The 11,001-nt window shown below is 38.6% G+C and overlaps 1 protein-coding gene across 1 annotated transcript; it reads left to right on the top strand.

Annotated features, from left to right (window-relative positions):
* Positions 1-5,688: 5,688 nt before the first annotated feature.
* Positions 5,689-6,684, top strand: LOC119537025 (putative olfactory receptor 52P1). Its single transcript, XM_037839658.1, has one exon. It carries the CDS (start codon positions 5,707-5,709, stop codon positions 6,682-6,684), a length of 978 nt encoding a protein of 325 aa, XP_037695586.1. The 5' UTR covers positions 5,689-5,706.
* The last annotated feature ends 4,317 nt before the right edge of the window (positions 6,685-11,001 follow it).

Here is an 11,001-nt window from a genome sequence, read left to right as displayed (position 1 = left end):
ATAGAAGAGGCAATCAGGAAGGAAAGAACACTAGCAGGCTGGAAACACACAGGCATGGGATGAAACTGGTTTCCACAGGCTCAAGTCTTTCATCCAACCAAGGCCTAAGCTCACGTTTAAGGCTTCCCGACTGATTAAATCAGGCACACCCAGGAAAATCACTTAATTTAAACTCACCTGGTTAGGATCTCCAAGAACATCTGCAAAATCCCTTTGGAAATAAGGGTGTGTATGTGTGTGTGGGTGTGGGTGTGTGAGCATGTATGCCACACAATGGCTGCTACTTACCCTCCATTTTCCAAGTCTCACAAGAGAATCCCTAGTCCCCACCCCATTAAAAACTTTCTAGAAGGGAAACTCTAGGAAATCATAGTTTAGCCCAAGTTTTCACACCATAAAGCTATTATACTCGCCCACAGAATGCAATACCCAGGACTCTTCTCAGAACTAGCAGAGGTACACTCCTTTTGCAATATGGGCAAAGGGGCTACCAATGTTCATTTCTCCTTTTTTTATTTTTAATCCTCTTTTCATGAGTGAGCTTCTGGGTGTCACCTTTAGCTCAAGTATGTAAGAAGTTTCAGAACAGCGTTCTGAGAAAGGAAAGTTGTTATATACCTGCTCTGGTCTAGGTTTTAAAATGACTTATTAAAGATGTGGTAGCTACATCACCCAGTAGACCTCATAAGGACTGCAGAGCACACAGCAATTTGGGAAAGTAAACCCCCAGCAAATTCTAACAAATCTTCCTTTACACATGAGAGTGGCTCTTAAAGTGTGATCCCCTGGCCAGCAGCATCAACATCACTTTAGAACTTATTAGAAAGAAAATGTGGGGACCCTGCTCCAAATTTACTGTATCAGAAACTCTGGGGGTGCAGATTAGCAATCCACATTTTAAAAGCCACAGGTAATTTTGAAGCATGGTGAAGTGTGAGAACTACCAGCCTAGAAAGTCTCTCAGGATCTAAAGTCAAAAGAATGCAGTTAACTGGAATTCAGAGTTAGTTCAGTTTTGGGGATGCCTTACAGTCAGTATAGATGCCTTTGGATACAACATTGGGGAGAAAATCACCAGAGGAAACCAAGCCCTGCAGTGAATTGCAGAAAGAAACCACAATTTTGTGTAGAAAAAATCTTGCAAGTCTCCATGTCCAATGTGGGTCCTTGCCCAGATGATGGCACATAATGGTAGTATGGGACTAGGAATTTAAATCACCTGTTTAAGACCTGAAGAAGGCTTGTGGTGCATTGCGGAATAAACCATATGAGTGGTGAGGGTATACCAAATAAATTCTGTGTGGAAGGAGGAGTTAGTACTAAGGAGCGTTAATCCCACAGAAGACTAGTTTGGGGAATTGGTGCAAAGTATTTCTGACAAGACAGTTTACTGAGATAAGCACAATGGATAGATTCTCATCAGAGGACATCAGGAAACAGAAGGCTTGGCAATATTTAGTGCACAAATCTTTCTCAGTTCCCAGGACAATTACTGCATATGTTGAAAAACTGCCTTTAGCAAAGTCTGTCTCCTAGATTTTACATATGTGTACAATTCCTTACTGAGTTCCATCACCTTCTTGCTACATAGTGCACAAGTGATATGAAAAAAATAGCAAAGCATTTCACAAAGCCAATCCCACTGCAGCTAGGTAACAACAGCTAGTCTAGAGATGTACAGTAAACTATAATAGTACTACCTCAAGAAGGAGTAAAGGTAACAGAACTGGGCATGGATAATCATAGAAGGAAATAAGAAGGAAATTATTTCCTAGGATCCTTGGGAAAAGGAGTTGCTTTGGGTGAGGGACCCAGCTCAGATATCCACAGCACTTTCACTCTCAGTGGCTCTAAATGGTAGATGCCCCTCGGTAAATACAGCCAATTCTGAGAGGAGGGGAAAATACCAGAGAAATGGTTGCAAGCAAAGAATACAAACACTTTTGAATCTTCCAAAAAACCTTGTAGTTTCTCATCTCTATATTCTGATCTGGCCAACCAGGAAAGATAAGCTTGAATGTACAATTTCCTAGAGAACACAGCAGCTCCCTATGGAGAGATATAAAGTTAGATGGCTCTAGCCTTAAACCCAGTGCAACCGATCAAACTCCCAGGAGGGACTGTGAGACAGGGGACATCAGTATAACAGCCTCTAGGCCCAGTATTCAAATAGGTCAAGTTATTCTTAATGCTCTTACAGTTTCCTGAGGGTGATTCCACAGTTCTATACTTTGTTTGTTCTACAGCTCTGGAGTCATGTGAGTTTGGGCTAGGGGAAGATACTAGAAAAGGCATTTCTTAACCTTTAGGAGAAGTCTATTTGGGCAACTGGGAGTTGCTTCAAAGCAGAGAGAATGAAATATAGAGGCCAGGAAAGGGAATTTTGATGAGCAACATTTCTGAATAGTCTGATTTGGACTTTTAGTTAGCACAACTCTGAAAACAAGAGTTTGAGTTTGGCTCTAGGCTGAGTGATTCGAAAGGGGAACAGAGGAGAGATTTAGCAGCAAAGAGAAGGAGAAGTAAGTGAATTGTTAACCACACCAAGGATTAGTAGGCATTGTGAAGCAAGAATGGGACATTTACTATGAAGGTCCTGGAATTACTAACAACAGATAAATATTCATTAAGTATCTGAGAGAAATTTGTGTTCCTGGTAAGTTAGACACCGCAGAAACCTACAGCAGAAAATTGGGTAGAGGGAATCAGTGGAATCTTAACGAATACCTTGAGCTTTCTCATGGTCCAGTGTTCTCACCATGGACAGAGGTAGCCCAAGCTCAGCTATGCTCTCATGCAGACAGGGTGACAGCCTTTGACTTTTTGGGGAGCAGGATCATGGCACAGAAAGTCTTCTCCATCTTCAGTGCTTCTCCAAATTGTGATGCTGGAACTTTCATCTTACTGAAGGCATTGGCTTTAATGTCACATTAAGATTCAGATTAGAGACTGATGCAGAGAGGGATTCAAAGAGAGGTGAGTGAGAATGTTCACAATATTTATCAGAGTTATTTTTATACAAAGAATGATGTGAAGCAGTGGACCAGTTTCTCTGAGTGGGTTAGCGAGGTGAACAAGAAGATGAGCATGGGTGTTTGCAAAGGTTAGAATTGCTTAAAAGAAAAGACTATAGAATCTTCAAGTAATGTTCACTTATATCAGTCCAAAAGAGCCAAGCATGCAAGTAATACATGGTAATCTGTGCTCAGTCTAGCTTCCAAAGGAAAAAAGTCATAAAGGATTCAGAGACCTACAGAACAGGAGGAACCAAAGAAGAATCAAGGTAAGCCTCCTGACTATGGGTGAGTGAATTTGTGGGAAGACTGAAAAGTGTAGGCAAGTCTGGCATATGCTAAAGTTGTTGGCAGGGAGGGAGGTGGCTGTAGTGGTTGGTAAGAGAAGCGAGCCCCTCTGCTCCCGAGTTCTGGCTCCAGCACTGTTCTCTGTGTTGAGTCACTCTGATGACTGGATCTCCACATTAACTCAGTGAGCAAACATAGATCTTAAAAAACAATCCTGAGAGCACATTGTTTGGCTGAGAGCTGCCAAGGAAAATGTCTTCAAATCTACAAGGATTTTCATTTGACCCTAGAGGGCATACAGAGAAAGTATCATGAACTTTCATTTTATCAGAAAGTGTGTCCTACAATGGAATACATTACATTAAGTGAAAACTAGTAACTCATTATATACTTGTTTCATCCAGGATTAGATACTACTTCGATAATGAAACTGCATGAGGATCCTGTATTGCATATTAGATTCTTTTCCTATTAAATGATGAGATGATAGCAGTAAGTGACATTCACTGAGCAACTTCTATGCACTAGAAACTGTACAAGGTGTTTTTCTTTAAATTCACACAATCTTTGAATGTATCACTGTTCCTGTTTTACAGATCAGAAAACTTTAGGATACTAGAGGAAAATTAATCTGTTCAACACTTCCAGAACAGGTGAATACAAACCTTTGTCTCCAGATTTTTTTTTTTTTTTCAGATCACAATACCTACTCTTGTTTACCAACACATCTTGATGCTCTACAAACTCGAAGACCCTGCTGCCTTTAAAATATCCTGCCTCTTAAAAGAATACAGGCATGACATCTGGAGTATGCTCTTACCCACATAATAGGTAGAGTTCTAGAGAGCTCAAATCACATCAATAATGATCATGGCTAAATTCCATAAGTCTTGCTGGCCAAGTTTAAACATTCATGCTGATGTGTTTCTTCTTAGGGAAGATAATATCCTAGGTAAATTGTTTGCGACCTTTGATCTTTGCTGTCCCTGTCATTAGGCATAAACTAATAGGGCAGTGTGTCTAACAAGATCTCTCACATGCAATCCCAGGTATAAGCTGCGATGTGAGTGTAGTATAAACACCTCTCCACAACAGAGATGAATCATCACAGTCCAGGTATAAGTCAAGTTGGAAATAACTTCTTGATACTGTGGATGGATGAGATTGAGAAGGATTTGGCTACATTCTTCTTTGAAATTACCAAGCACCAGAGGTAATAATGTTAAAGAAGGATTGACCCAGGAGTAGGGTGAGAAAAGTTGGAGCTCTCTGTTCCAGAAATTGAATGGTTAATTCAACATCCTGGAGAGTGGAAACTGGATGTGTGAGAGTGGTGAAACATCATGAAATTTTAGATGGAGGTAGAACAAGGATATGTGAAAATAGCTGTTGATTAGCAAAAAGGATGATGGTACTACAATAGGAGTATTAAGGTCAGACATAATTATCAAGCACCAGGCCACAAACTAGAACCCATTCAAGGCTGAACTGTAAGAAAAATGATGTCCAACTTCATAGAGTGAATAATGTTTGTATGTTGTGTTCTGTGGTGATGGTCCTACCAAATCTCCCCCCATACTCCATAAAAGTATAATGTGCATATTCAGGTACCCCCCTGAGAAGAATAAATAGGTCCTATTCATTTCTTTGAGAACAATAGGCTGTTCAGGAGACAATTCTAGTTTATTTAAGTATTTATGAGCCTTTGCTCACTTTATGTGCCAGGCACTGTATCAGCTACGTAGGGATGCCATAACAAATAACTACAAACTTGGTGGCTTAAAATGACAGAAATGTATTCCCTCAAAGTTATCGAGGCCAGAACATTGTGTCAACAGGGTGCTTCCTTCTTGAGGCTCTGAGAGAAAACCTGTTCCTGGTGCCTATTGGCCTGTGTAGTGTTCCTTGTCTTGTAGATGCATCACGCCCCAGTGACTGCCTCCATCTTCACATGTGCTTCCCTTCTGTGCTTCTGTCTGTTCCTCTTCTCTTCTAAGTACTTGTCATTGGGTTTAGAACACACCCTAATCCAGGATGATCTTTTCTTTAGAACCTTAACTTAATTACACCTAAAAAGACCCCTTTTCCAAAGAAGGTTATATTTAGTGGTTCTGAGGGCTGGGGCATGGGTGTAACTTGTTTGGAGCCACCATTCAACTCTCTTTGGCACTCTACAAAGCCCTTTACAAATATTAACCCAATTGATCCTCTTAACAACTCTTGAGAGATAGATAGCATTATTAAACCCATTCAATAGATGGTAGAGCTTCCCTGATATAGCTAGTAAGTATTTCTCTATTCTCATTCATATCCCTGTCCTGTGTTTTCTCTCTACAGGTAATGTGATCCTGTTGGTGGTGGGGAGCTGTGATGAGAGAAGTTGCCCAGCAGTCTTGGTGAGACCATGATGTCTCCCAATCACACTGGCCTGGACTCTTCTGTCTTCTTCCTTCTGGGCATCCCAGGTCTGGAACACTTACACCTGTGGCTCTCACTCCCTGTGTGCTGCCTGGGCACAGCCACAATTGTGGGCAACCTAACCATCCTGGTCATTATTATCACTGAACCAGCCCTACACAAGCCCATGTACCTTTTCCTCTGCATGCTTGCAACCATTGACTTGGCTGCCTTCTTCCCTACAGTTCCCAAGCTACTGGCCATCCTCTGGTGTGGAGCAGGACATATCTCTACCTCTGCCTGCCTGACACAGATGTTCTTCATTCATGCCTTCTGCATGATGGCATCCACCGTGCTGCTGGCCATGGCCTTTGATCACTATGTGGCCATTTGCCACCCACTTCGCTATGCCACTATCCTCACGGACACCATCATTGCCCGCATTGGGGTGGTAGCTATGGTGCGGGGCTCCCTGCTCATGTTCCCATGTCCCTTCCTTATTAGGCATTTGAGCTTCTGCCAGAGCCATGTGATCCCGCACACATACTGTGAGCACATGGCTGTGGTGAAGCTGGCCTGTGGAGACACTAGGCTTAACCGTGTGTATGGGCTGACAGCAGCTCTGTTGGTCATCGGAGTTGACGTGTTCTGTATTGGTCTCTCTTATGCCCTCATTGCACAAGCTGTCCTTCGTCTCTCATCCCATGGGGCTCGGACCAAAGCTCTTGGCACCTGTGGTTCCCATGTCTGTGTCATCCTCATCTCTTACACACCAGCTCTCTTCTCCTTTTTTACCCACCGCATTGGCCATCATGTTCCACCCCATATTCACATACTTTTGGCCAATGTCTATCTACTCTTCCCACCTGCTCTTAACCCCGTGGTATATGGAGTTAAGACCAAGGAGATTCAGGAAAGGGTTGTTAGGGTGTTTCAGAGGGGTCAGGATATGGGGTCAAGTCATCTGAGTGATACAGGAGTATAGAAAGGACTTAGTCCAAAAGAAAAGAAAGTTTTCAAGAAAATCCTCAGTTTTCAAGAAAATCCTTCAGTTTTCAAGAAAATCCTCAGTATTTCAGACTGAAAAGAGGTTTTAATGGGGAGATAGGGGTGGGATATGCTCTCCAAAGAGCCTTCTAGATCATTCCCAAGAAAGATAAATTGCAGAAGAGGTCAAGTTTCAGTATTCTTCCTTTCTATCCAGGGAAGTATAAGCATGGGAAGATTCTTCCAACCTAAGTAGTGCACAGTCATGAAAACAACCAATGATGCCATCGAAAGTTTATGTCCTGCCCCTATTTTAGAAGAGTCGTTGCATTTCATTAGCCATAGGGACTCTTATTACTTCTTGAACTTCAGTCAATAATCCAAACATGAATTTCCAACCTCATTTTTGAGTCTATAATTTCTGACCATCTAAAAGGATCAGAAGATATGACCACAAGGTCACATTTCAATTAATTAGAACTCTAAGGGACTTTTTTACATTTTCATAAGTTTTATGTATTTCCAGCAGAAGAGCTTGAAGCCAATTTGAATGAAGAGACTCAAAAGTTATCTCCAATCTTAGCTGGTTTCAGAGCAGGGGTTTGAAAGCTACAGCCCTCTAGTATAGTGCAATAGGATTTCTATGGAGGAAAGCACAACAGTGGTCAGAAAAAACCACTCATTTCCAAGTAAACTTAAGCTACTTGTCCCACAGATATATTCCAATCCCCAGCCTCCAAGGAGTCAACCGAAGTCCAAATGGCCTTCAGTACCCCCTTTCTCAAAAAGAAATTCCCAAATATTCTTACACATTTTTGTAACTGTGAGGGCCTTCCAGAAGCTATTGACTTCCATCTCTTGAATCTATAAAGGATATTCACTTACCCAAACCATTGAGAATGGAAATCTATTTATTCATTCATTCATTGATCACTTATACTTTCATCCATTTATTCATAAGGAAAGGAGGGGCCAGGTGTTCTGAGTCTCTCAATCCCAGTTAATCCCATGTGATGGAAATTACGGATTTAAACACGTGGATTCAGCAATGTCCAAAGACATTTCTACTATACATTTTTTTAATAGAGCAAATAAATTCCTATTTTTACTTAAGGTATTTAGGACTTGGCATTTGTCCCTTGAAATCCAAATAATGTTTCATTGCAAATCTCTGGAAAATCAAAACTTTTGAGACCACCTCTCAAACAAGACTTCAGCCTTAGCAGCAGAAATGGCCCGAGAGTCAAGCTGTCTCTCTCCTTTCTTGAGCCATAGCAGATGAGAATTGGTTTGATCCAAGTCTACTGATTGCCAAATATCTTCATATATCTCAGAACCATTTTGATATTCCATTTTATATATCCCAGTAGTGGAATCTGAAGGAAACAGGATTAGTGAACAAGGACAAGTGTCTTTTGCTGGTTCTTAATTATCTCCTTCATCCCTCAATAGTAGAAGGGCCTCAGGGCTCAGCTCTCAAACTCAGAGTTTTCTATCTGCACTGACTTTTAAAAGGTTTTAAAAGGCCCCATAGCTTTAAAAACTCTTAATGTTGATGGCTCAGAAATATATGCATGCAAGAAAAACATCTTTTTACTTTCCTGTTACTTGCCTATCTCATAGGAATAGTAAATAAAAGATGTCAAAAACTGAACTTTTTTATCCCAGACTCTTCCTGAACTCAGTACATTTATATTCTTTCAATTGTCTAGGCATAAAAAAAAAAAAAAAAGAACTTTGTGTCATCTTGATTCTTCTATACCTGGTACAGCCCTTTTCATGGGTTTTTCAGGTTGAAGACAAAGCATTCTGGTTTATAGCTGCTTGCAAATGTTTTTAGGAAAACATCAGAAGAAAACAAAAAGTTATTTGTGGGTTATAAAAGATTTAAAACAAAAGATTAAGAATGGTTATGATTAACTTATTAATGTCTTATAAAAGTGAAACATCTAATTAGAGTTTTTATTATTAAATACTGCAATTGAGAAAGAAATTTGATTATATTGTACCATGTAACATATTTTTAAAGAATAACTGAAATTATGCCTGATAAAATTATACTGTTGTTTCATATGAGGAGGATCAATAGTAAGATATTTTATGGACAGTATGGACATCGACAAATTTTTAGGAATTTTATATAGTTTCTGGAATATATACATTATAACATTTTATCATATAAATCTAACTAATACAAGTTCAGAAAATCCCTCTTAGTTTGACAACACATCTTACAAAATTTAAGATATATTATTTAGCATTCGATTTGAGAAAGTAAAATGTTAAAAGTGGTTAGGCACATTGAACACCTGGTTAACTAGGATCACAGATCACTGTGAAACAATACATGACTTTCTTCTTTAATTCAACTAACAATAAAAGATTTTAAAAGTAAATATATGAGATAATATGATGGTAAAAACAAACAAACCTGCTTTGTGTTTCTTTTTTCAAAAGTGAGGTTTTTTTTAAAGATGTAAGGCCACGATGAAGTTAATATAAAGTATAAGAAGTTATTTTAATAAAAGATAGATTCTTTGCCTCTTACCCTGATTATTCAGAATAAAACCTTTGCAGTCTTTTGCTGAGAACAGATCTAATCCAAGAAAACATTGTTATTTTAATAGAGAAAAAAACAAATTGAAGTTTTGTGTCTGTATACTATTTGATGCTAAAGCTCTTAAAAGTCTTATAGGTACACCTATTAAATCTTACTTAACCTTGACCATAAGAAATAAAATTCCTTTTCTGGAAATCTTCTATAAATTTCTATATCCATTCAGGTTTTTTCCCTACATTTTTTTCATTCTCATTATTGAACAGCCAGTTACTTTACTTTAGGATAAAATTATTCTCTTTTATTTTAATAAAAACATACCATGTATACCTTATATACTTGTGCCAGTTTGAATGTATTATGTCCCCCAGAAAAAGCCATATTCTTTGATGCAATCTTGTGGGGCAGACGTTTTAGTGCTGATTAGATTGGAATCCTTTGAGTGTTTCCATGGAGATGTGACCCACCCAACCATAGGTGATAACTCTGATGAGATAATTTCCATGGAGGCGTGGCCCTGCCCATTCAGCATGAGCCTTGATTACTGGAGCAGTATATAAGCTCAGACAGAATGAGCGAGCTTGCTATAGCCAAAAGGGACACTTGGAAGAATGCACAGGAGCTGAGAGAGTAGCTACAGATGAGAGACAGTTTGAAGCCAGCCATTGAAAGCAGACTTTTGCTCCAGAAAAGCTAAGAAAGGACAAGCACTCCAAGAGCAACTGAGAGTGATATTTTTGAGGAGCTGAAGCCTAGAGAGGAATGTCCTGGGAGAAAGCCATTTTGAAACCAGAACTTGGAGCAGACACCAGCCACATGCCTTCCCAGCTAACAGAGGTTTTCCAGACACCATTGGCCATCCTCCAGTGAAGAAACCTGATTGTTGATGCATTGCATTGGACACTTTATGGCCTTAAGACTGTAACTGTGTAACCAAATAAACCCCCTTTTATAAAAGCCAATCCATTTCTGGTGTTTTGCATTCTGGCAGCATTAGCAAACTAGAACAATACTTAAGTTACCAAAATGATTTTGGTGACTATCTTTAAGCTGACACCTTACAAAATATAATGTGTCCAAAGAAAACTTCTCAGAAAAATGACTCAATTTGTTTAAATGAAAACTTATATATACATATTTTCATTTTAAATATTATACATATTTTCATTTTAAATATTTATTAGGTATAACACAAGTTTATTTGATCGGTAATATATATTAAGGAAGTACATTATACTTAATGTACATTAAGTATATATTTAGGAAGAACATTTTTAAAAATACATGTTGTTTTTAAAAATTTAACATTGATAACTTAGAAAACATAATAGTTTTCTTTGAAATTAATAATATTAAATGAGTAGACAAATAGGAGACTTACAGCCTAAATTTTTCAGCCATGAGTCAAAATAAACACTCAGAAACACAAGATAAAACACAGAGATATAAAACTCACTAGTTTTCAAGAGCTGTTTTTTTGTCTTTGTGCTACTTTATATTTTTTAAAAATTTTTATTCAGTTTTTTTTTGTGTGTGTTATTGGTAAAGAGGCTATTTAAGAATCATGTCTGTTAGAAGATTTTGAATATTAAAGAATGCACCTAATTTCTTAGTGGAATGTGGAATTTTTTTTTATTAGCACTTTTTAAAATGTATAATTTTTGTTTAAATTAAAACTTTCCCACTGTGGATACAGTAACTAAAAGCTATTTTTAGCTTAACACATTGTTTTAAGAAGGCATATGAGGAACTCGTTTT

The sequence above is a fragment of the Choloepus didactylus genome, chromosome 6 (assembly GCF_015220235.1).
Source record: "Choloepus didactylus isolate mChoDid1 chromosome 6, mChoDid1.pri, whole genome shotgun sequence".
In the NCBI taxonomy this organism is placed as follows: Eukaryota; Metazoa; Chordata; class Mammalia; order Pilosa; family Megalonychidae; genus Choloepus; species Choloepus didactylus.
This window is presented reverse-complemented; position numbering and strand designations above follow the sequence as displayed.